Genomic DNA, 27,003 nt, shown 5'->3' with positions numbered 1-27,003 from the left:
TACATTTATGACTGCATGGCGGTAAAAAGCATACTATCCGCACGCTTCTTGTCCTCATGCAAGGCCTGGGTTGTTGTGTCTCAAAGCGTGGCCTTCTCCTCCTGCGCCTCCTCCTGTTCCATCACGTGTGCTGCTGCTGCTGCTGGGTTAGCGTTACCGGTCCCTGTTTATGGAACCTCTCATCTTTATTACATTTATGACTGCATGGCGGTAAAAAGCATGCTATCCGCACGCTTCTTGTCCTCATGCAAGGCCTGGGTTGTTGTGTCTCAAAGCGTGGCCTTCTCCTCCTGCGCCTCCTCCTGTTCCATCACGTGTACTGCTGCTGCTGCTGGGTTAGCGTTACCGGTCCCTGTTTATGGAACCTCTTCTCTTTATTACATTTATGACTGCATGGCGGTAAAAAGCATGCTATCCGCACGCTTCTTGTCCTCATGCAAGGCCTGGGTTGTTGTGTCTCAAAGCGTGGCCTTCTCCTCCTACGCCTCCTCCTGTTCCATCACGTGTGCTGCTGCTGCTGCTGGGTTAGCGTTACCGGTCCCTGTTTATGGAACCTCTCATCTTTATTACATTTATGACTGCATGGCGGTAAAAAGCATGCTATCTGCACGCTTCTTGTCCTCATGCAAGGCCTGGGTTGTTGTGTCTCAAAGCGTGGCCTTCTCCTCCTGCGCCTCCTCCTGTTCCATCACGTGTGCTGCTGCTGCTGGGTTAGCGTTACCGGTCCCTGTTTATGGAACCTCTCATCTTTATTACATTTATGACTGCATGGCGGTAAAAAGCATGCTATCCGCACGCTTCTTGTCCTCATGCAAGGCCTGGGTTGTTGTGTCTCAAAGCGTGGCCTTCTCCTCCTGCGCCTCCTCCTGTTCCATCACGTGTGCTGCTGCTGCTGCTGGGTTAGCGTTACCGGTCCCTGTTTATGGAACCTCTTCTCTTTATTACATTTATGACTGCATGGCGGTAAAAAGCATGCTATCCGCACGCTTCTTGTCCTCATTCAAGGCCTGGGTTGTTGTGTCTCAAAGCGTGGCCTTCTCCTCCTACGCCTCCTCCTGTTCCATCACGTGTGCTGCTGCTGCTGCTGGGTTAGCGTTACCGGTCCCTGTTTATGGAACCTCTCATCTTTATTACATTTATGACTGCATGGCGGTAAAAAGCATGCTATCTGCACGCTTCTTGTCCTCATGCAAGGCCTGGGTTGTTGTGTCTCAAAGCGTGGCCTTCTCCTTCTGCGCCTCCTCCTGTTCCATCACGTGTGCTGCTGCTGCTGGGTTAGCGTTACCGGTCCCTGTTTATGGAACCTCTCATCTTTATTACATTTATGACTGCATGGCGGTAAAAAGCATGCTATCCGCACGCTTCTTGTCCTCATGCAAGGCCTGGGTTGTTGTGTCTCAAAGCGTGGCCTTCTCCTCCTGCGCCTCCTCCTGTTCCATCACGTGTGCTGCTGCTGCTGCTGCTGGGTTAGCGTTACCGGTCCCTGTTTATGGAACCTCTTCTCTTTATTACATTTATGACTGCATGGCGGTAAAAAGCATGCTATCCGCATGCTTCTTGTCCTCATGCAAGGCCTGGGTTGTTGTGTCTCAAAGCGTGGCCTTCTCCTCCTGCGCCTCCTCCTGTTCCATCACGTGTGCTGCTGCTGCTGCTGCTGGGTTAGCGTTACCGGTCCCTGTTTATGGAACCTCTTCTCTTTATTTCATTTATGACTGCATGGCGGTAAAAAGCATGCTATCCGCACGTTTCTTGTCCTCATGCAAGGCCTGGGTTGTTGTATCTCAAAGCGTGGCCTTCTCCTCCTGCGCCTCCTCCTGTTCCATCACGTGTGCTGCTGCTGCTGCTGGGTTAGCGTTACCGGTCCCTGTTTATGGAACCTCTTCTCTTTATTACATTTATGACTGCATGGCGGTAAAAAGCATGTTACCTGTGCAAAGAAACATGACATTTTCCGCATTTAAAAGACAGGTTTTTCCTTTGAAACTTTACAATCAATTTTCTCAAAAACTATAAGCTCTTTTTCAAATATTTTTTTTCCTCTTGTACCCACTCCCAAGGTGCACATACCCTGCTAATTTGGGGTATGTAGCATGTAAGGAAGCTTTACAAAGCACGAAAGTTCGGGTCCCCATTGACTTCCATTATGTTCGGAGTTCGGCGCGAACACCCGAACATCGCGGCGATGTTCGGCGAACGTTCTCGAACCCGAACATCTAGGTGTTCGCCCAACACTAGCTGTAAGCCATAATCATAAAAAATATAGCAAATAAAGGCTGGAAATATCTTGCTTTGCATCTAATGAGTCTATTTCATAGTTTCACCTGTTAAAGAGACTCTGTAACATGAAAAACATCCCCTGGGGGGTACTCACCTCGGGTGGGGGAAGCCTCGGGATCCTAATGAGGCTTCCCACGCCGTCCTCTGTCCCACGGGGGTCTCGCCGCAGTCCTCCGAACAGCCGGCGACTGTGCCGACTGTCAGTTCAATATTTACCTTTGCTGGCTCCAGCGGGGGCGCTGTGGCGACTTTCGGCACGGAAATAGACGGAAATACCCGATCTCCGTCGGGTCCGCTCTACTGCGCAGGCGCCGGAAACTTGCGCCTGCGCAGTAGAGCAGACCCGACGGCGATCGGGTATTTCCGCCTACTTCGGCGCCGACAGCCATCAGAGCGCCTGCGCAGGAGCCAGGAAGGTAAATATTGCGTCACCGCTGTACGGAGGGCTACAGCGAGACCCCCGAGGGACGCAGGACGGCGTGGGAAGCCTCATTAGGATCCTGAGGCTTCCCCCACCTGAGGTGAGTACCCCCCAGGGGCCGTTTTGTCGTTACAGTTCCTCTTTAAGTTGAATTACTGAAATAAATAGATGTTTGCACAAAATTCTATTTTTTCGAGTTCCACCTGTATTTGATATTTACAAGTCATCACAATTTAGTGCATTGTAGACAATCTACAGTAAAGACAATGGGGCAATGACATAATACAGTACAGCATGTGAAAGGCAGGTTAAAGAAAAAAAGTTTAGGTCATAGTTATATAGAAATAAAGAAAATGCAAGATTTTGAAAACTTACTGTACCTCTGTTATCCTCTTGTTATAGTATATCTGTAGTGAAGAAAGTGCCCAAAATGGGTACTTACCTAGGAAGAGGGGAAGCCTCTGGATAATGCAGAAGCTTCCACCGTTCCTTCTCAGGGCCACCTTATGCCCGTTGATAAGGGCTCATTGGGGGAGCTTAGCCATGCTGCGCAAGTGGCTCACACGCACAAGCATGGAGCAGAGCGCCATGCCAGTTCTTGTTGTTTGGGAGCGCAACTGCGAGTTTGAGGACTGGACTGGTGAGGTGGAGGAAGATGGGGAAAGTCACTGGAAGATCCAGAGGCACCCCTCTGCCGAGGTAAGTAAGCAGTGGCTGGATAGGTTAAGGGCTCTGCCTCTGACACAGGAGACCAGAGTTCAAATCTTGGCTCTTCCTGTTCAATTAGCCTCCACCTATTCAGTAAGGAGTCCTTGGGTGAGACTCCCTAACATTGCTACTGACTACTGAGTATGCTCTAGTAGCTGCCTCACAAGCGCTTTGAGTCCGTCAGGAGAAAAGCACTATACAAATACTGAAATTATTATTATATTATAGGTGACCTTTCCGTTCTAAAATGTCACAGGTTTGCTATACGGTTTCGATACAAATATTGGCCATAATCTAATTCATGCTTCAACTTCTTCTATTTCCTCTCCAGGTCGCCCCACAACCCTTTGTGAAGTTATGGGAAAAGCAGAAATTTGGCTGATCCGAACATACTGGGATTTTGAGTACCCCCGTCCAATACTTCCAAATTTTGAATTTGTTGGAGGCTTACACTGTAAGCCAGCAAAACCTTTACCAGAGGTAAGTATTGCCTTAATGTTTTCTGGACCTTTATAAGAAAGTTATAAAAGTTAATGATATTTAATACTTACTTCTTCTATACCACAATATACTGCCAAATTTTAGTGTCACTAGAGTTAACTACCCCTTTCAAACACATGATGAGTAAGCAAAAATAAAAACATAATGATAAGTAAGCGAAAAGAAAAATGTTTCAAAACGAAGTGTGGAAATTTGAAATCAACACAAAATCCAGAGGCGAGAGAGGCTCCAGCCTCAGGGCACAGTGTAGGAGGGGGCACACAACTCACTCAGATATAATTTCCCTATTGTGTTTGAAGAGAGAAATAAGATAAGGGGATACATGGCAGTGACTGCAAGGCAGATAACTAGAGGTTCAGGTGTTGGAGGCACCTCTTAGTCTAATAGCAATCAGTGTGTGATGGCTGCGGTGGGAGGGATGGAGGGGCGCACTTTAGTGTCTCAGCCTTGGGTGCTGTAGGACCTTGTCCCGGCTCTGCTTCTGTCAGCTAATACGCGAGGAAGAAACCTGTTTCCCTATTTCTGATTCCAACTAGACACTTGTAGATTTGACCACCCACATTACAGTAATTCACATCTGTTCATTGTCCTGAATAGCCATATGCTACTGCTTATTAGATATTATTGTATATGGTGCATAAAGGTACCCATACATATAGTGATGATGGGCAGATTCGACCAAGAGACTAATCTCTCCCCAGTCAAATCTGATTAGAGAGATATCTATCGGCTGCCCATACATGGCAGGCTGATTCCCAATCAATTTCACGCTGAAATTGATCAGGAATCGGCCTTGTGACGCCATATCCAACCGTCTCGTCGACCCTGTCCTTCCAAAATTGGTTGCAGTAGTCGATCAGACATGCTGCAAGATGTAGGGCTGACTTGCTTGATCGGGTGCGTGGTGGTAACTAGGCAACCACATGGCTAGCGTGTATGGATAGCAGAGGAAGTCTGGAGCAAGCGGAGGCCGGAGACAGATAATATATAGCATGTACTGGGCACTGCGGGGACATTAAACATTAGGGGGACAGCGCTAGGGGGTTTCAATGCTCGTCCCGATATCTCTCACCGTTACCACCGCACACCCACCAAGTGGTCTGACGTATGGCCGCAAAAGAGACAAAAAAACTATGAATGAAGTTTACATGTTCCCACAAAATCATGCTAATAGGTTAACTAACTCCACCCAAAATGGGCTCCACACTGTGGTAGGGTGCTGTACATATTGTAGCTCTATTCTGTTTTTAGTCAGAACTTTAGTCCAGCAGACAGTGAGTGGGCACTGAAGATCATATCGCTTTCCTGGTAAGATTAAAGGAAACCTGAGATGTTTATACTGTATTTATATGTACCTGGAGCTTCCTTCAGCCCAATGAGGTGTGTGGGCTCCCTCGCTTTCCTCCGAACGCTCTGTTGTCTCATTATCCCCGCCAGTAATCTGGGCAGTCTCATTCTTCCGCACATGCACAGAAGAGCACGACTGGCTGCAGCTATCTGGGGGCATAACGGGAGAACGGAGTGGCCAGAGAGGATGACGAGGAAGCCCACACGCCTTATGGGGCTGGAAAAAGCCCCGGTAAGTATAAATACAGCAGTATTAAACATCTCATGTACACTTTAAAGTCTAGAGGCAGAACGGTGATGAAAAGTACGAAAGATGATGAATGCAAAGACTTTCTTATGCGCACAACACAGCAATTTGTCCAGATGAAACCAGCATCGAATAAAAAAATAAACATACTGAAAAATACTAAGGTAGTAACAATAATGGCAGACACATTCATACCAGATATTGTACCTTGCATGCAAATACTGTATATCACATATCACCAAACCCAGGGCCCACTCCTAGACCTCACACTGCTCAGACTACAACTCATTCCACCAATAACACACCTCATCACCTCCTCTCCCAGAACACCTACAACCTTATTGACATCCCCCTTCTTCCCAGCTCTCCCCTCCCCATATCTGTGGCTCTATGGAACTCTTGCTCCATTTGTAATAAACTGGCCTTTATTCAAGACATGTTTATCTCCAACACTTTCACCTTTCTGGGGCTCATTGAGACATGGCTAACTCCATCAGACACAGTGTCTCCAGCTGCTCTATCATATGGTGGTCTAAAATGTAGTCATGCCCCTAGACCTGGCCACAAACATGGAGGGGATCCTCCTCTCTGAACACTGCTCCTTTAAACCACTCACACCACTGCCCTCACTCTCATCCTTTGAAGTTCATGCTGTCCGTCTCTACTCTCCATACCACATCCAGATTGCTGTTATCTACCGCCCGCCCGGTCCAGCCTCTACTTTCATTGATCACTTTTCAACATGGCTTCTCCAGTTCCTCTCCACTGATATACCCTCTATCATCATTGGAGATTTTAATATACCCATCGATACTAATTGCCCCTACTGCCACCAAACTGCTCTCTCTCACCTCCTCGTTTTACCTCCCCCAATGGTCCTCCACTTCCACCCACAAAGACGGCCACACTCTTGACCTTGTCTTTACCTGCCTCTGTTCTATTTCAAGCTTCCATAACACTCTGCTTCCCCTCTCAGACCACAACCTTCTTACCTTCTTAATCAATTCTTCTCTACCATCAACTCCTCCAACACTACACCATACAGTCACGCGCAGAAATTACCGCAACCTGGATCTGAATTCCCTGACTGAGGCCTTGCAACCTCTATGTACTCTGTCTTCCTACACTGACCCTGAGGCAGCATCCAGTTACTTATTTAGTGTAGTCTCCTCTGCCATGAATTCAGCTGCTCCACTCACCACTACCCGCCCCCACCGAACCAACCGGCAACCCTGGCTCACTGAACAAATCAAGCAGCTGAAAAGGCGCTCCAGGGTGGCAGAAAGGTGCTGGAGAAAGAGCACTGCTGTAGAGGACTTCAATCACTATAAACAAACTATGCAGGAGCTCAGGGATGCCCTCACCTCTGCTAAGCAGTCTTATTTCTCCTCGCTCATTTCCTCACAGTACCACAACCCAAAACAATTGTTCAACACCTTTAACTCCCTACTTCGTTCCCCACCTCCTCCCCCTACCACATGTCTGTCAGCCGACGACTTTGCATCATACTTTACAAGCAAGATTGATGCAATACGTAATAGCTTCAACACACAACAATTTTTACCAGCTCAACCTTCACCTATAAATTACTTCTGTCCGCCTGCACCCTCACTCACTACTAACTGCCTTCCCCCCGCTCCACACGACCACTCTCCCACTCTAACATCTTTCACCACACTCACTGAACAGTATCTTTCCTCACTAATCTCCAAAGCACATCTCACTACCTGTGCCCTGGACCCCATTCCCTCTCATCTAATCCCCCAGCTTTCTTCCTTCTTTAATCCCGCTCTAACAACTCTATTCAACCTTTCTATCTCCACTGGCACTTTTCCTTCCCTATTCAAACAAGCTATCATCACACCACTTATCAAAAAACTCACTGTAGATCCAACTTCTCTATCCAATTACCGTCCTGTCTCGCTCCTGCCCTTTGCTTCTAAACTGCTGGAACGTCACATCTATTCAGAATTGTCTGCCTTTCTCTCTACCAACTCATTACTTGACCCCTTTCAATCTGGATTCCGCACACACCATTCCACCGAAACTGTCCTCACGAAAGCTGCTAATGACCTACTGGTAGCTAAATCCAAAGGCCAGTTCTCCATTCTAATACTCCTTGACCTTTCCTCAGCCTTTGACACAGTTGATCATGCCCTGCTGCTGCAGACACTGTCATCCACCGGCGTACCTACCGGGGATGCGACCCCCTCAGCTGCAGGGGGGCCCGGGGCTGCTCTGGGGCCCGCTCACTGTGCGCGGGGGGAGCGCTGCTATGGACCCCCCAGCAAGGTGCTCAACTGGCCGCAGCGTCTGATAGATGCTGCGCCAGTTCATTCCCCGCAGCCCCGCTCCAGCAGCCTGCATAGTCTCCGGCAGGCAGAGCAGGGCTACGGCAAGATGGCCGCCGAAGCCCTGTACTAGAGACTATTTGTGTCTCCAGTACAGGGCTTCGGCAGCCATCTTGACGTAGCCCTGCTCAGTGCCTGTCAGCGCGGGAGATGTGCTGCAGTGCACAGGAGGATCGTCGGGGAGCTGAGAGGCCTGGAGAGACTCCTGACAGGTAAGGAATGTTTTTTTACAGGGGCATTTTTTTTCTGGTGTCTGCTGCCCACATTACGATATTCTGGTGACTGACTGCTGCCCACATTACGATTTTCTGGTGTCTGCTGCCCACATTGCTATTTTCTGGTGACTGCTGCCCATATAATGATTTTCAGGTGTCTGCTGCCCACATTGCGATTTTCAGGTGTCTGCTGCCCACATTACGATATTCTGGTGACTGCTGCCCACATTACGATTTTCTGGTGACTGCTGCCCACATTGCGATTTTCTGGTGACTGCTGCCCACATTGCAATTTTCAGGTGTCTGCTGCCCACATTGCGATTTTCTGGTGTCTGCTGCCCACATTGCGATTTTCTGGTGACTGCTGCCCACATTAGGATTTTCTGGTGACTGCTGCCCACATTACGATACTCTGGTGACTGACTGCCCACATTACGATATTCTGGTGACTGCTGCCCACATTGCGATTTTCTGGTGACTGCTGCCCACATTACGATATTCTGGTGACTGCTGCCCAGTGCCCATATTATGATTTTCAGGTGTCTGCTGCCCACATTGCGATTTTCAGGTGTCTGCTGCCCACATTACGATATTCTGGTGACTGACTGCCCACATTACGATATTCTGGTGACTGACTGCCCACATTACGATATTCTGGTGACTGCTGCCCACATTGCGATTTTCTGGTGACTGCTGCCCACATTACGATATTCTGGTGACTGCTGCCCACATTAGGATTTTCTGGTGACTGCTGCCCACATTGCGATTTTCTGGTGACTGCTGCCCACATTACGATTTTCTGGTGACTGCTGCCCACATTGCGATTTTCTGGTGACTGCTGCCCACATTGCAATTTTCAGGTGTCTGCTGCCCACATTGCGATTTTCTGGTGTCTGCTGCCCACATTGCGATTTTCTGGTGACTGCTGCCCACATTGCGATTTTCTGGTGACTGCTGCCCACATTAGGATTTTCTGGTGACTGCTGCCCACATTACGATATTCTGGTGACTGACTGCCCACATTACGATATTCTGGTGACTGCTGCCCACATTGCGATTTTCTGGTGACTGCTGCCCACATTACGATATTCTGGTGACTGCTGCCCACATTACGATTTTCTGGTGACTGCTGCCCACATTGCGATTTTCTGGTGACTGCTGCCCACATTGCAATTTTCAGGTGTCTGCTGCCCACATTGCGATTTTCTGGTGTCTGCTGCCCACATTGCGATTTTCTGGTGACTGCTGCCCACATTAGGATTTTCTGGTGACTGCTGCCCACATTACGATATTCTGGTGACTGACTGCCCACATTACGATATTCTGGTGACTGCTGCCCACATTGCGATTTTCTGGTGACTGCTGCCCACATTACGATATTCTGGTGACTGCTGCCCATATTATGATTTTCAGGTGTCTGCTGCCCACATTGCGATTTTCAGGTGTCTGCTGCCCACATTACGATATTCTGGTGACTGACTGCCCACATTACGATATTCTGGTGACTGACTGCCCACATTACGATATTCTGGTGACTGCTGCCCACATTGCGATTTTCTGGTGACTGCTGCCCACATTACGATATTCTGGTGACTGCTGCCCACATTAGGATTTTCTGGTGACTGCTGCCCACATTGCGATTTTCTGGTGACTGCTGCCCACATTACGATTTTCTGGTGACTGCTGCCCACATTGCGATTTTCTGGTGACTGCTGCCCACATTGCAATTTTCAGGTGTCTGCTGCCCACATTGCGATTTTCTGGTGTCTGCTGCCCACATTGCGATTTTCTGGTGACTGCTGCCCACATTGCGATTTTCTGGTGACTGCTGCCCACATTAGGATTTTCTGGTGACTGCTGCCCACATTACGATATTCTGGTGACTGACTGCCCACATTACGATATTCTGGTGACTGCTGCCCACATTGCGATTTTCTGGTGACTGCTGCCCACATTACGATATTCTGGTGACTGCTGCCCATATTATGATTTTCAGGTGTCTGCTGCCCACATTGCGATTTTCAGGTGTCTGCTGCCCACATTACGATATTCTGGTGACTGACTGCCCACATTACGATATTCTGGTGACTGACTGCCCACATTACGATATTCTGGTGACTGCTGCCCACATTGCGATTTTCTGGTGACTGCTGCCCACATTACGATATTCTGGTGACTGCTGCCCACATTAGGATTTTCTGGTGACTGCTGCCCACATTGCGATTTTCTGGTGACTGCTGCCCACATTACGATTTTCTGGTGTCTGCTGCCCACATTACGATATTCTGGTGACTGACTGCCCACATTGCGATTTTCTGGTGACTGCTGCCCACATTGCGATTTTCTGGTGACTGCTGCCCACATTACGATCTTCTGGTGACTGACTGCCCACATTGCGATTTTCTGGTGACTGCTGCCCACATTGCGATTTTCTGGTGACTGCTGCCCACATTAGGATTTTCTGGTGACTGCTGCCTACATTAGGATTTTCTGGTGTCTGCTGCCCACATTACGATATTCTGGTGACTGACTGCTGCCCACATTAGGATTTTCTGGTGACTGCTGCCCACATTACGATATTCTGGTGACTGCTGCCCACATTAGGATTTTCTGGTGACTGCTGCCCACATGGCGATTTTCTGGTGACTGCTGCCCACATTGCGATTTTCTGGTGAACTCTGCCCACATTACGATTTTCTGGCCCACATTACGATTTTCTGGTGAACACTGCCCACGTTACGATTGTCTGGTGAATGCTGTCCACGTTACGATTTTCTGGTGAACGCTGCCCACATTACGATTTTCTGGCCCACATTACGATTTTCTGGTGAACACTGCCCACGTTACGATTGTCTGGTGAATGCTGTCCACGTTACGATTTTCTGGTGAACTCTGTCCACATTACGATTTTCTGGCCCACATTACGATATTCTGGTGAACGCAGTGCCCACATTACGATTGTCTGGTGAATGCTGTCCACATTACAATTTTCTGGTGACTGGTGTCCATGTTACAATTTTCTGGTGACTGCTGCCAACGTTACAATTTTCTGGTAACTGCTGCCCACATTACGATTTTCTGGTGAACTCTGCCCACATTACGATTTTCTGGTGAACTCTGCCCACATTATGATTTTCTGGCCCACATTACGATTTTCTGGTGAACTCTGCCCACATTATGATTTTCTGGCCCACATTACGATTTTCTGGTGAACTCTGCCCACATTACGATTGTCTGGTAAAATGCTGCCCACTTTACAATTAATTTACAGTGAAACGCTGCCCCATTACGATTATTTGGCACCTATGGGGGGGGGGGGGGCCATCCAAATATTCGCAGGGGGGCCCAGTGATTTCTAGTTACGCCCCTGCTGTCATCTTTAGGAATCAAGGGACAAGCACATTACTGGATCTCCTCTTATCTCCCTACACTGTATCCTTCTCTAACACCATTTCCTCCCCACACCCACTGTCTGTTGGTGTACCTCAAGGCTCTGTTCTTGGGCCACTTCTTTTCTCAATCTACACTCGTGGCCTGGGACAACTAATTAACTCTTTTGGCTTCCAGTATCACCTCTATGCGGATGACACCCAAATCTATCTCTCAGCTCCTGATCTGTCATCACTACTATCTAGAGTCCCCGACTGTCTACGTGCCGTTTCTGCATTCATGTCCTCCCGCTTCCTAAAACTCAACATGACTAAAACGGAAATTGTGATTTTTCCACCATCGCTATCTACACCCCCACCTATTGCAACCATAACTGTAGATAACACCCCAATAACCTCAACCACTAAGGCCCGCTGCTTGGGGGTTATACTTGACTCAGAGCTCTCCTTTAAACCTCACATTGCCTCATTAACCACCACCTGCTATTTCCAGCTCAAAAATATATTCCGTATCCGTCCCTTCCTGACACAAGAGGCCACCAAAATGCTTGTTCATGCCTTAATCATCTCCCTCCTAGACTACTGCAACACCCTGATCTGTGGTCTACCAAAAAACAGGCTAGCACCTCTCCAATCCCTTCTAAATTCAGCAGCCCGCCTCATTCACCTTTCCGCACGCTCTTCTGATGCAGCCCCACTGTGCCGCTCTCTCCACTGGTTACCCATTACCCAGAGGATCCAGTTCAAACTCCTGACTTTAACATACAAAGCCCTCCACGGGTTGTCTCCTCCATACATCTCCTCACTAATCTCAAGATATTGTCCCTCCCGCAACCTTCGCTCCTCCCAAGAAATTCTCCTGACCTCTAAGCTGATCACCTCCTCTCATGCTCGCATCCAGGACTTTACACGAGCATCATCCCTTATCTGGAACTCTCTTCCACAGCCTGTACGTCATGCTCCAAACCTGGGCATCTTCAAACGCACTCTTAAAACACACCTTTTCAGACAAGCTTATAACATTCTATAGCCCTTATCTGTCACATTGTAATCAGAGGCAAAGGGTCACTGCCTCATCCATCCTCCACCCCCTAACCTAGTTTGTCCCCCACTACCCATTAGAGTGTAAGCTCGCAAGGGCAGGGTCATCCTCCTAATGTTTACTGCTTTGTAACAATATTTGTGCTGCTTGGAACTCTGCTGTACATTTGTTAGTTGTATCTGTGTTCCCCTTTTCGTCTTATTGTGCTTTGTAAAGCGCTGCGGAATATGTTGGCGCTATATAAATAAATAAAAAAATAATAATAATATATTTTAGGCATAATGTAAAAGTTCTTTTTGCACTACAATCACTTCTGTGCATTTTTTCTGCAGACAATGGAAAAGTTGGTTCAGAGTTCTGGAGAGCATGGCATTGTGGTGTTTTCCCTTGGTTCTATGGTGAAAAACTTGACAGATGACAGAAGTAATGTAATAGCTGCTGCTCTGAGACAGTTGCCACAAAAGGTATTTTTTCCACAAAACCATTTCAGTAACTTAGCACAATGTTATATTTATTTTATGTTACTATTGACTCATGCTAAGTGTTGAATGAATAAACTGCAGAGGAATCAAAACTCAAACAGTTGACCCAAAACCTGAATAAACTGAACATGCCATCTATATAGATATGTTAAATAGAGATTTAACGAACGGTTCGCCAGCGAACGGTTCCAGGTGAACTTTGGTGGTTCGCGTTCGCAGAGAACCGGGAACTTTTTTTCAAAGTTCGGTTGGTTCGCCCATAGATTTTAATGGCCGCCGACTTTAACGGTTAATAGCAAAGTCCCCTTACATAGTTGAAACACCAAAATTGTTGGGAATGTTAAGTGGAATAGTGGGAACAAGAGGAAATTTTTTTTTTCAAAAAGACCTTATACTTTTCGAGAAAATCAATTTTAAAGTTTCAGAGTAAAATGAGCAGATTCATAAAAAAAAGAACCAATCCATTAAAAAGAACTGGATGATTCAAGAACCGTTAGTATAGCAGGAGAATGCGTCCTGAGCAGGACGTGAAGCTGCCGGCTCCGCTGCTGTCTCTCCCCACCTGCCTGCACCTGTCACCCTCACCTAGCCTGGCACCCAGTGCACCCATGGGTGCCAGGCTAGGTGAGAGTGACAGGTGAGGAGGTGGGGAGAGACAGCAGGAGCCGGCAGCTATGCGTTTCCCACACACAGCGTCGGGTTCTCAACTCATTCCCCCCTCAATATGGCCGCCACAGATTGCCGCGGCTGCGCAGTCCGCATAGACGCGATTGCGGCTGCGCAGCTCTAGCACTTCCTCCCGATGCGTCCGATGTATGCACGCATATTGATGACGCGGTGGGAGGAGGGCCTGGAGCTGCGCAGCCGCAATCGCGCCTATGCAGACTGCACAGCAGCAGCAATCTGTGGCGGCCATATTGAGGAGGGAATGAGAACCCGACCCGTTTGGAGGGGTCGGGGCCCGACCGGGGCCGGTATTACTGCGGGAGCCATGGGGGAATGAACGGGAGGGCGCGAATGGCGTCCTCCATGGATCTGGATTATGAAAAGGTAAATATTGTTTCCTGCTATCTTTTTAACATATCCTGAAAATTTGGTGTTGCTAGGATGTAAGGGGCCTTTGCTATTAACTGCTAAAGTCGGCGGGTGATGATGATAACCAACCAGAATTATAGGGGTGCAAAAGTGCTGAATTCTGCCATAGGCTTCCATTAGGCTCCCTATTTCACTTTCAAAAATCTCAAATCTTTTCAAAGGGCAATGGCTCAGCAGTCCGTACAATGGTAGAAAATTTGCCACTGCTGAGCCATTGCCCTTCGAAATGGTGTGAGCTTTTGGAACTGTAAATAGGAGGCCCAATGAAAGCCTATGGGGGATTTTACCAATTTTGGACCCCTGTAACTCTGGTTTGCAGAGATGTATGGAACCCATCTTTGGAGTCCAAGTCTAACAATATGTCTTCTACCTGCATGAGACATTTCGTGGGATTCAGACGTTGCTAACGGCCATGGCTGCGATTTATGTACATCAGAATTGCCACCATTGAGATTGCCCAAATAAACAGGTTTTTGTGACCCTAGGCTATGACCTCTTCGGCCTAGGGGCCCGAAACTCACCAGTTATGATCCCCCTAACAGTTCTTACAATGCTAGAAAATTTGCCACTGCTGAGCAATTGCCCTTTGAAAAGATGTGAGATTTTGGAAAGTGAAATAGGGAGCCAATGAAAGCCCATGGGGTATTTTACTACTTTTGCACCCCTGTAACTCTGGTTTGCAGAGATGTATGGAACCCATCTTTGGAGTCCAAGTCTAACAATATGTCTTCTACCTGCATGAGACATTTCGTGAGATTCAGACGTTGCTAACGGCCATGGCTGCGTTTTATGTACATCAGAATTGCCACCATTGAAATTGCCCAAATAAACAGGATTTTGTGACCCTAGGCTATGACCTCTTTGGCCTAGGGGCCCGAAACTCACCAGTCATGATCCCCCTTAGGGTCCCTACAATGGTAGAAAATTTGCCACTGCTGAGCCATTGCCCTTCGAAATGGTGTGAGATTTTGGAACTGTAAATAGGAGGCCCAATGAAAGCCTATGGGGGATTTTACCAATTTTGGACCCCTGTAACTCTGGTTTGCAGAGATGTATGGAACCCATCTTTGGAGTCCAAGTCTAACAATATGTCTTCTACCTGCATGAGACATTTCGTGAGATTCAGACGTTGCTAACGGCCATGGCTGCGATTTATGTACATCAGAATTGCCACCATTGAAATTGCCCAAATAAACAGGTTTTTGTGACCCTAGGCTATGACCTCTTCGGCCTAGGGGCCCGAAACTCACCAGTTATGATCCCCCTAACAGTTCCTACAATGCTAGAAAATTTGCCACTGCTGAGCAATTGTCCTTTGAAAAGATGTGAGATTTTGGAAAGTGAAATAGGGAGCCAATGAAAGCCTATGGGGGATTTTACTACTTTTGCACCCCTTTAACTCTGGTTTACAGAGATGTATGGAACCCATCTTTGGAGTCCAAGTCTAACAATATGTCTTCTACCTGCATGAGACATTTCGTGAGATTCAGACGTTGCTAACGGCCATGGCTGCGATTTATGAACGTCAGAATTGCCACCATTGAAATTGCCCAAATAAACAGGTTTTTGTGACCCTAGGCTATGACCTCTTCGGCCTAGGGGCCCGAAACTCACCAGTCATGATCCCCCTAAGGGTCCCTACAATGGTAGAAAATTTGCCACTGCTGAGCCATTGCCCTTCGAAATGGTGTGAGATTTTGGAACTGTAAATAGGAGGCCCAATGAAAGCCTATGGGGGATTTTACCAATTTTGGACCCCTGTAACTCTGGTTTGCAGAGATGTAGGGAACCCATCTTTGGAGTCCAAGTCTAACAATATGTCTTCTACCTGCATGAGACATTTCGTGAGATTCAGACATTGCTAACGGCCATGGCTGCGATTTATGTACATCAGAATTGCCACCATTGAAATTGCCCAAATAAACAGGTTTTTGTGACCCTAGGCTATGACCTCTTCGGCCTAGAGGCCCGAAACTCACCAGTTATGATCACCCTAACAGTTCCTACAATGCTAGAAAATTTGCCACTGCTGAGCAATTGCCCTTTTGAAAAGATTTGAGATTTTTGAAAGTGAAATAGAGGGAGCCTAATGGAAACCTATGGCAGAATTCAGCACTTTTGCACCCCTATAATTCTGGTTGGTTATCATCACCCGCCGACTTTGGCAGTTAATAGCAAGGGCCCCTTACATCCTAGCAACACCAAATTTGCAGGATATGTTAAAAAGATAGCAGGAAACAATATTTAACCTCCCTGGCAGTAAGCACGGGCTATGCCGCCGATTTGCATAATTTTTTTTTTGCTACACACGGCTAGCACTTTGCTAGCTGCATGTGCAATCTGATCGCTGCCGCTACCCGCCGATCCGCCGCTATCCGTCGCGCCGCAGCCACCCCCCCCCCCCCAGACCCCGTGCGCTGCCTGGCCAATCAGTGCCAGGCAGCGCTGTGGGGTGGATCGGAGTCTCCTTTGACGTCACGACGTTGGTGACGTCATCCCGCCCGTCGCCATGGCGATGGGGGAAGCCCTCCAGGAGATCCCGTTCTTTGGAGGGGCTGGGGGGATGCCGCTGAGCAGCGGCTATCATGTAGCGAGACGGCTTTGCTGCCCCCTGGCGGATTTTAATAAACCGCCAGGAGGGTTACTTCCGATGCCACAAATGAGAAAAAATACCTTTTCATAATCCAGATCCATGGAGGACGCCATCCGCGCCCTCCCGTTCATTCCCCCATGGCTCCCGCAGTAATACCGGCCCCGGTTGGGTCCCGACTCCCGACCCCTCCGAACAGGTCGGGTTCTCATTCCCTCCTCAATATGGCCGCCACAGATTGCCACGGCTGCGCAGTCCGCACAGACGCGTTTGCACCTGCGCAGTTCTAGGGCCTCCTCCTGCCGCGTCATCAATATGAGTGCATACATCGGACGCATCGGGAGGAGGACCTAGAGCTGCGCAGCCGCAATCGCATCTATGCGTACTGCACAGCCGTGGCAATCTGTGGCAGCCATATTGAGGGGGGAATGAGAACCCGACCCATTTGGAGGGGTCGGGACCTAACCGGGCCGGTATTACTGCGGGTGCCATGGCGGAATGAATGGGAGGCGCAGATGGCGTCCTCCATGGATCTGGATTATGAAATGGTATTTAACTTTTTTCATACTTGTGGCCTCGTAAGTCCTTTAAAAATAAAAAAAAATTAAAAAATGGGATAACCAGAATGCGGAGCGCCGGCCGACTGGGGCTTCGCACCCTGAGCTATACCAGCCCGCATGGTGAATGGAATGGGGGGCTCCGGGGGGGGGGGGGGGGGGGAGGGGCAGCCAAGCCTTCCCCTCCCCCCCCCCCCGGAGCCCTTGTCCAATCCATGGACAAGGGGCTCTTCTCCACCTCCGGTGCACCAGGAGGAGGTGGGGGCGACGACTCCCTGGGGGGGGGTTCATGGTGGCATCTGGGAGTCCCCTTTAAGAAGGGGACCCCAGATGCCCACCCCCTCCCAAGAGAAATGAGTATAGAGGTACAAAGTATCCCTTACCCATTTCCACAGAGGGTTAAATGAAATAAAAACACAACCACGAAAAAAGTCCTTTAATTTTCTTAATTAACCATAAATACTTACCTATACCTTTAAAAAAGTTTTCCCACGCCAATATCCTCAGTAAATGATCCAACGAACTGTATCCTCTTATGCTGCGATCTTCTATTAAGTTGATTGAAGATCTCCAAAGCCCCCCACCCACATAGCAGAGAATGCGTCCTTTCGGACGCATAGCTGCTAGCTCCCGCTGTCTCTACCCACCTGCCTGCCTGCACCATGGGTGCACTGGGTGCCAGCCTAGGTGGGGGTTGACAGGTGCAGGCAGGTGGGGAGAGACAGCAGCGGGAGCCAGCAGCTTCACGTCCTTCCGAGGACGCATTCTCTGCTATACTAACGGCTCATGAATGAGCCGGATCTTTTTAATGAATCGGTTCTTTTTTATGAATCGACTCTTTTTTTTTTTTACTTTAAAATCGATTTTCTCAAAAACTATAAGGTCTTTTTGAAAAAAAAAAATGTCCTCTTGTTCCCACTGTTCTTCTTAACATTCCCAGTAATTTTGGTGTTGCTAGCTTTTAAAGGGGCTTTGCAATTAACCATTAAAGTCGGCGGGGATTTATTTTCCCACGGTCAGAAGAAGAATTTACTATGAAATTTTAAAATTGATTTTCTCAAAAACTATAAGGTCTTTTTTGAAAAAAAAAATCCCTCTTAATCCCACTGTTCTTCTTAACATTTTCTGCAAGTTTAGTGTTTCTAGCCTTTAAAGCGGCTTTGCTATTAACTGCTAAAGTCGGCGGGCGCTTAATTTTCCCACGGTCAGAAGGAGTTACTTTAAAATTGATTTTCTCAAAAACTATAAGGTATTTTTAATTTTTTTCCCCCCTCTTGTAGTCACTGAAAAATCTCTTCACAAACATCTTTTCCATCACTTTTCTGGCCAGCATAAATGTTTCTAGTTTTCAAAGTTCGCCTCCCCATTGAAGTCTATTGCTGTTCGCGAACTTTTATGCAAACCGAACCTTCCGCAAAGGTTCGCGAACCGAAAATCTGAGGTTCGCGACATCTCTAATGTTAAACCTCATTCCATCCTGAAGACCTGAAGGGCAACTGCTTATGATGCCACTTATTCCCATCTTTTCCATGGTCCATGTCCCTAGAAGGTTACACCACCGCCACTGTTCACCCACCCACAGACTAACACCATCCCCTATCTGTGCTGAAAACAAGCAATGGCTGGAGAGTGTACTGGTTAAATACATCACGTTACCCATAGGAGACATGGGCCCATATGCAATTTCTTTTATCTCCTGAGTTTTCTCCTAGGTGATATTTTCACAACTTGTCAATACAATGCTTTTTAAACCACCAGCAAGAAAGAAAATACTAAAAATAAATTTGATAGTACTTTTTCATTTACTTTTTGGTAATTTTTCAATTGCAAAGTGATAAAAAAAAGTTACTTTAAAAAGAAGTTGAAAAATGATCTCGTAGGAGAAAACTCAGGAGAAAAAATGAATTGCATATGGGCCCAGGTTTTTAATCCAGCCTGAATCGAGTATGTATTCAAAAAGGAATCCTTGGGCAAGGCTTAAGGGTGGCTTACAGTTTCTGCATTTAGCGGCTGCGTATCTCAAGCACTTACAAACACACAGAGATCTCACCTTTTTAAAACTAATTTTAGTGTGAGTGTGATAGCTTAGCAGTGACATAGACAGCAATAATAATCACTGACATTATTAGTGCTTAATCCTGGCTGGAGCCAGACCCTATTCAGTACAGAGTCAGGGCTGGTGCACACCAGAGCGGTTCGTGAGCATTTTTAAAAACGCCAGGTTTCAATGGGCTGGTGCACACCAGGGTGGTTCGTTTTTTCCACAAACGCAAACTCAGGCTGCAGCATTTTTTAGATTTCGGAGGCGTTTCTGCCTCAATGTTAGGTATAGGAAAGTGTAAAACCGCTCTGAAAAAATGCTAGATCAGAGAAGTTTCCCAGGCGTTTTTGTTACAGTAGCTGTTCAGTAACAGCTTTACCGTAACAATATATGAAATATGCTACACACAAAGGCTCCAAAAAATGCTAGGCATGGTTTAGAAAATCTCTCTAAACATGCCTAGAATCGCTCTGAAAATCTGCTTCAAAAACCTCTAGCGTTTTGCGGATCTGCTAGAGGTTTTTGGTGTGCACTGGGCCTCATTGTGGGAGACTTCCTAATGCTCCAGGTGGCCACTAACAAGATAAGCAATAAATGAAATGCACTTGGAGTAGTGGCAGAAGTCACAGCTCACATGATGCACACCAAATATGTACAGTTCATAAGGTAACAAATCAGTGTTGGGTCCACGATTAAGAAGTTTGACAAACCCCAAATACTGCAACATCAGTTATGACCTTATGGCCATTCCTACCACTTGTCACCTTTCCAAAACCCTTTGGCTGCCTCTTAATTGAGCCATACATGGCAACCTTGACAATGGCACAGAAAAACGTTCTCAGACATATAATTAAGGTTGAACTTCCAAAACATGCCCATAGCTCCCACCCAGATACAGATACATAGAATTTATGCATAATTACATTATTATACAATTAACATTCCTTTATTTTGGATAACCACACACATAAACTCTCACCCAGGCATCAACTTTCTACTTTAATTCCAAACCTGTGCTCTAAATAGTCATGGCTGATATTTTGGCATCAAAGTCTCGCGCGTATGATGTGATATCTTACAAATGATCAAACTATATCAACTTAACACATATTTTTTTACTTCAAAACTTAAATGGGGTCTTTGCTGCAAAAGAACAGTGGATGCATAGTATACTGGCTCAAGAAACCATCTTTGATGGGGGAGACCAGGGTCTGATTCCTGGCTGGAGCCTGGACCTCTTTGATAAATAGTTCTTTGCAAGACTCCCTAATATTCCAGGGTGGCCTTCTGTGTGTGCCTTCAGTGGCTGTCGCTCTCAACCTCTGAAAATCACTGTGTGAGTATTAACATTTCATTTAACAATAATCACTAATGTTTTCTTTAAAGCAAACCTGAAGCCAAATTTAAAGCAAACCTGAAATAAGTTAAAAAAAAAAAGAGATTTACTTACCTGGGGCTTCTCCCAGCCCCCTGCAGCCATCCTGTCCCGGTCCTCAAAGATCCTCTGGTCCCTCACCGCACACATCTTAGTTCATGCTCCTGTGGCTGGACCAAGGCCATGCATTTAAAAAAAAAAAAAAACAGGAGAGGGAAGGCTTTCTGTCCTACAGAGCCAGAGATGGCCAGCAAGGGAAAATGAAAAAAGCTATTATACATACCTGAGGCTTCTTCCAGCCCCATAAGCCTGGATCGCTCCCACGCCACCATCCTCCGCTTCCTGTATCGGCGGTACCGGGTCCCGTCACTTCCGGCGGACGCGGCCAATTGTCCGCATGAACAGGGGCTCCCTCCATACCCTTACGCATGCGGCTGCGCAGTAGGGTGCCGCACGCGTACGGGTATGGAGGGAGCCCCTGTGATGCGGACAATTGGCCGCGTGCTGCCGCCGACTGGCCGAAACTTCGGGACCCGGTACCGGCGGAAACAGGAAGCGGTGGATGGCGGCGTGGGAGCGATCCGTGGGTATGGGGCTGGAGGAAGCCCCAGGTATGTATAATACCTTTCCTTACGTCATCTCTGGTTCTCTTTAAGGCAGCCCTACACTGGTGGATTATGCCACCAGAGCGACCAGCAGATAAATCCCTCTGTGATCGAATCTGATCAAAGAGGGATCTATTGGCTGCCTACACTGCAAACAGATTTTGAATCGATTTCACTATGAAACCGATTCACAATCTGTGGAGCTGCCGCCGTCCCCCCTGCATACATTACCTGCTCCTGCTATGCGTTTGTCACTGGATGTAGGAAGATTCGACGGGTAGGTTATTTTGTTGGCAGACTGCAAGTCCCCTGGTCTCCGCTGTCTCTACTCTGCTCTGGGCTCCAGCTTCACTTTACTTCCTGTCGGGGGAAGTTTAAATAGTAGAGGGCGCAAGTGAAGCCAACCGGAGCCCAGCGCGGAGAAGGGACCGCGGGGACACGCGCCGGCCGAACAGGTAATGTATTACCGCTAGCGTTGGTCTTCGGATATTTGAATGCCGCTATCGACGCACTCCCGACCCACCGGCGATCGAGCAAAATTTTCAGCGCGGACAGATTGACGGGATCGATTGTTTTCGGGCGGTAATCGGTCGAACGGTCAGCGTTTGCGCATCGATTTCACAGCAGATTCGATCACAGTGATCAAATCTGCTGTCTATCGGCGGTAAATCGGGCAAGTGTATGGGCACCTTTACTGTTCCTCTCCTGATCCCCTCATTCCAGTGCTGTAACCCGTTAGCAGTCTTCAACTGATGGGTCGAAGACTGCTCTGTGCTGCCATGGGAGGCTTCAGACATCTTCGGGAGCCCGAGTGCTCCTGAAGACAGGCGGCTTCATACTGCGCCTGCGTGAGCGTGCTCTCTTGCACACTCACACATGCGCAGTAGGTAGCTGTCCGCTTTCGGGTGCACTCGGGCTCCCGGAGACGTCTGAAGTCTCCCGTGGTGCAAGATGTGAACTAGAGTGTTGCCGCTGAAACAAGAGGACCAGGAGAAGAACAGGAAGGTTTTATGGAACCCGGAGCTGTTTCTCTCCATAGGTGAGAATCTGTGTTTTTTTTTTTATTTACTTAAATTTAGCTTCAGGTTTGCTTTAATAGTTACCACCACCCCTCCTTCCTTATAATTGCTGCTTTATACAATACATTTATTAATTCCTACTAAAGCAAAGTCCCCGTTGCCCAAGCGGAATGGTTGTGCTTTTTCATGTATCTGGCATCAGGTGATCCCTGCCAGTGGTGGATACCAGGGGTCTTGCTGTATTACTATTCTCAAACTTCCCCACACCCATGTTTATACTGATCTCCCCACTTCAACCTATTCTACAAGCTGTGCAATGCCCAACTGGCATACATTTACTAGTACAATATTAATTTAGTATGCTGCCATTACAATTGATTGATCATGAATGTGTATTGTGAACAGGTAATCTGGAGATACAGTGGCAAGAGACCAGAAACATTAGGAGAGAATACAGTGTTGTATGACTGGATACCACAAAATGACCTCCTAGGTGAGTTGTCTGAAGGCTTTTTTTTTGTTAGCATATTCACATTATTTTGTAATATTTATTTTACTGCTGTTATCAGTTAAGCAACAAGTCACTGATTTTAAAGCCCACCATGCCCCATCTTATATGCAACTTTATACAGCTTTGTTTTGTTTTTTAAGAAAGTGGTCATGTGATCACTCGATCAAACTTTGTTTACTACACTTCTTGCATAAGATCATTTTCATCATAACTATATAGGTGTGGAGGACTTCATTTTATGAACTAATCCAGAAAGTGACAATGAAATCATAGGGCTCCATTCACTAAACTGCACTGCTGCAGCAGCGCAAAATAAATAACAGCTTGGGAGTGGTATGAACGCTACATGCGGCGGTGCTGCATAGCGTGCCTACCTTAGTTTTGTGCATTGTTGACATAGTGATGCGCGCTCCTTTAAATGCTGGGTGCTTTGAAGTATCGCGACACACCATAGTGTTTGTACAATATATACTGCAGCACATGCTGTTCTCAGATCCAAGGGTCAATGTGCATTTTGAAAATCTATAGTGACTTACAAGCTTTTTTTTTTATCTCAAGGAGCAGTCATGTGACCAGTGTTTCTCCTAGCAACTGATAAAAATAAACAATTTTAGAAAGTGTCTTTTTGTATTAAATGTTCCATAAACTCGTATTTGGGTAGGAGCCTGGGGTTGTATGAGGCTTCCTTTTCTTTGTGACATAGATGTACATTAGGCATTACATTTAAAGGGGAAAGAGGCAGCGGAGGACGGCGGCATGGGAGCGATCCAGGCTGATGGGGCTGGAGGAAGCCCCAGGTATGTATAACATCTTTTTTCTGTCGTCTCTGGTTCTCTTTAAATAACGTGAATAAACAGTCTAGAATCTGCTGCGCTCCTCACAACAATAGTTTATTCCATTACTTCCAATGGCAGATCCTCTGGTCATCAAATCAATCTGCAGCAATAAACACACTGCATGCACATTGATCCGCTTTTTTAATTACATGCATGGTACCCTGTACAGAGTGGTTTTTTTAACTCAATCATAAACATATTGCCTGCTGCAGTTTGCCTGCATTTGCGATTGGGTTAAATGAATGGGAGCACACGCAAATCACCTAGCAAATGCGGTGCTATGCAATTCCCATTTGAAAAAACGTTCCACAGCTTTGTTTTCACGTACAAAAATGCAATTGCGATCGCATACATGATTTTAAAGGGGTACTTCAGCCTAAACAAACATACTGTCATTAAGTTACATTAGTTATGTTAATTAGAATAGATAGGTAATATAATTTTTTACCCACCCTGTTTTAAAAGAACAGGTAAATGTTTGTGATTCATGGGGGCAGCCATCTTTTTGGTTGAAAGGAGGTGACAGGGAGCATAAGACACAGTTCCAACTGTCCTGTGTCCTGATAACCCCTCCCAGCTGCATGTGCTAGGTTTCAAATGTCAAATTCAAAATGTAAAAAAAAAAATTGCACCAAAACAGCAGAACAAGAACAACAACATCAGAAATCCCATCATGCTTTGCACAGCATCAGGGGAAAAATGCCCGGGCAGTTTTCTTCTGTGTAGCTAAAAATGAGGCTTGTATAAGAGAAACAAAGTTCTGATGCTGTAAAACTGTTAAAGAAACACCAAGCCTTTTCAGTGCTGCTGAGTCGATTTTTAGTCTGGAGGTTCACTTTAATATTCGGTGTGGAAGGGCCCTGCTCAAACACTCAAAATTAAAATCTTGTATAACACAGTATACGGTAAGTATGTGATATTGGACCGCCTGGACACCTGCAGCGTCCCACCTGAGAGTTATTCACTGATTGGCTCCTGACCATGTGATCACTGTGAGCCAATCACACTGAGAATTGTAAGAAGTGCTTTAGTCCTAAAGGGGGCAAAGCACCTTAGTACTAAGGGAGGTGAGGATTGGCACACTTGTAAAACCAGTCAATTGTACGATTATCATTTTTTTGGTATTTTTTCCCCAAACAGATTTGCAATATTTGTTTTTCAATTGAATTGTACAGGTTATACTGTAAATCCCAATAAAGGTGGGATTAGTTTTTGAAATCATTTACTGGGGTCTCGTTTTTTTACATCACAAAAACCTAGCATTTTATGAGGGATGTGTACTTTTTAGTAGGTAAAAAAATAGTAGTCAGATAGTCCTGTAAGTAGCACTGTATGTTGATACTGTTACAGTTCTTATTTTAATCATTAATCCAGTGCATATGTATTCTTTATTTAGGCCATCCTAAGACAAAAGCATTCATTACTCATGGAGGAACTAATGGAATATATGAAGCCATCTATCATGGGGTGCCTATGGTTGGAATTCCACTCTTTGCTGATCAGCCAGATAATATGATTCACATGAAGACAAAAGGCATGGCAGTTATACTTGACATAAACAAAATGACAACCCAGGATATAGTTGACGCATTGAACACAGTCATTAATAATCCAACGTAAGGTTTTTTTTTTTCCAATAACTGTGTAATATGTTTACTTTTCTGCAACTTGCCAGTCTTATTACTAAAAGCATTATGTGTAGCAGTTAACCATCTGACATACTCTGCCTTGAGGACAGGGTTGGGGAACACTGCTCTAAAAGATAAGCAACAGCTTAAAGTGGATCCGAGATGAACTTTTACTCACTGTATAATTGTGTTCCTTTCCGATTGTTTATAGGGCATTCCTCAAGCCAAATACTTTTTTGTTTTTGTTTTAATACTCTAATTCCCTATAAACTAAACAAGCCCCGCCCAGTTTTTCAGAGAGCCTTGGCAGTAGCAAGGGCTTATGGGAGCTCAGTCTGGGCAGGAGGAGGGGGAGGTATTTCTAGCCAGAGATTTCAGAGGCAGAGGGGAGGAGGGAGAAGGAGGGGGGATTAGGTTTTTTTCAGTCTGAGGGCTGATGGTGCAGATAAGCCTGCCTCTGTGTAATGTTTACAAACAACATGGCTGCTGTCATTGTATCACAGGAAGAAATAACCATATTCTATTAAAGCTGTTTGCAGCTAGATTTGGTGTGTAAACTATCTAAACTTTACATAAGATATAAAGACAAGTTACTTGTTATAGTTAGTTTTTCATCTCAGATCTGCTTTAACCTCCTTGGCGTTTATCCTGAGCTAGGGTCGGGGCGGAAAACCACAGCTAAGAGCTGTGATCCAGACCTCTGCTCGGGGTAGCCGCCAGAGGCTGAATGCAGAGTAATGCGCGCAGCGGGAGCGTGTCTACATACCTCCCGGGGGATCCGGACGTTGGGTGACATTCTTCTTCCTCTCCTCCGGGGCTCTGCTTCCTGCTGGTGAGATCGCCGGCTGTCGTCATGACGACAGCCGGCAATTTCACTTTAGAGTTGCAGCGTCAACCGGAGGATGGAGGCTTAACTGCAGCGCTGGAGCCAGGGAGGTGAGTGGTTACTGGAACTGCTGCAGATATCCCTGGCAGCATGATTTTTTCCAGGTTTTAGGGTCTGAAAGGGTGCAAAAAAATTGGAAGGCAAGGACCGACCTTTCTAATTTATACATACCATCAATATTTTGATTGCCAGTCCTTGCCACAGAGGAAACACATGTGTATGTCTTTTTTCAACCCAAATAACTATGTAACTATGTAATCATGATAAAGCAGCATATGATCAAGACTCTGCAGAGCTGTGTACTGCATATTGCAGCTATGAGATTGACCTTAGACACAATATCTAACAGTGTGTAATGATTGTAGAGAGGAGAGGCCGGCACCGTCTGTATATTATGCTCTTTTTTTATTGAATAGTCATAGATAAAGACTGTCACACATAGTGCGACGTTTCGGGACAATGTCTCTTTCTCAAGCTAGTGACAGTCTGAACAGTACAAACATCTTAACACATATATATATACGTATCCACCAGAGTAATAGCCAATCAGTAATGCAGGGCTCAACTGGCAAATCACAGGTCCTGAAACGACAGGCGGACCTGATGGGGAACTGAATCTGAACATTTAATGGCCAATAGGGGAACAGAGCAGACTCACCCCCGTGTATACCGCCATCTCCCCCTCCCGGATATCAGAGCACGGACGCTGATCGCCATCTGCGGTCTGGCCACGCCCACGTATGCAGGAGAAGCCACCGCATTGGAGCGCAGTAGGAGGACGGCCCCACGTGACCAAGCAGCGAACCGATTGGCCACACTTCGGGGAGACAATGGAACGCAGGAAGCGGCATGAGGCACACGAGAAGTGCGCACGCCGTCC

At 46.7% G+C, this 27,003-nt stretch overlaps 1 protein-coding gene across 2 annotated transcripts in view; it reads left to right on the top strand.

The window, feature by feature from the left end:
• Positions 1–27,003, top strand: part of LOC137504539 (UDP-glucuronosyltransferase 2A1-like) — a 168,638-nt gene that overhangs the window by 123,429 nt on the left and 18,206 nt on the right. For both annotated transcript variants that reach the window (XM_068233111.1, XM_068233120.1), the window contains exons 2-5: positions 3,738–3,886; positions 12,831–12,962; positions 22,668–22,755; positions 25,006–25,225. In XM_068233111.1, the coding sequence (XP_068089212.1) occupies positions 3,738–3,886; positions 12,831–12,962; positions 22,668–22,755; positions 25,006–25,225 (589 nt within the window). The remainder of the gene's footprint in view (positions 1–3,737; positions 3,887–12,830; positions 12,963–22,667; positions 22,756–25,005; positions 25,226–27,003) is intronic.

This window comes from Hyperolius riggenbachi, chromosome 1 (genome assembly GCF_040937935.1).
Source record: "Hyperolius riggenbachi isolate aHypRig1 chromosome 1, aHypRig1.pri, whole genome shotgun sequence".
In the NCBI taxonomy this organism is placed as follows: domain Eukaryota; kingdom Metazoa; phylum Chordata; class Amphibia; order Anura; family Hyperoliidae; genus Hyperolius; species Hyperolius riggenbachi.
The sequence above is the reverse complement of the archived record's forward strand: the minus strand, read 5'-3'. Positions and strand labels throughout refer to the sequence as shown.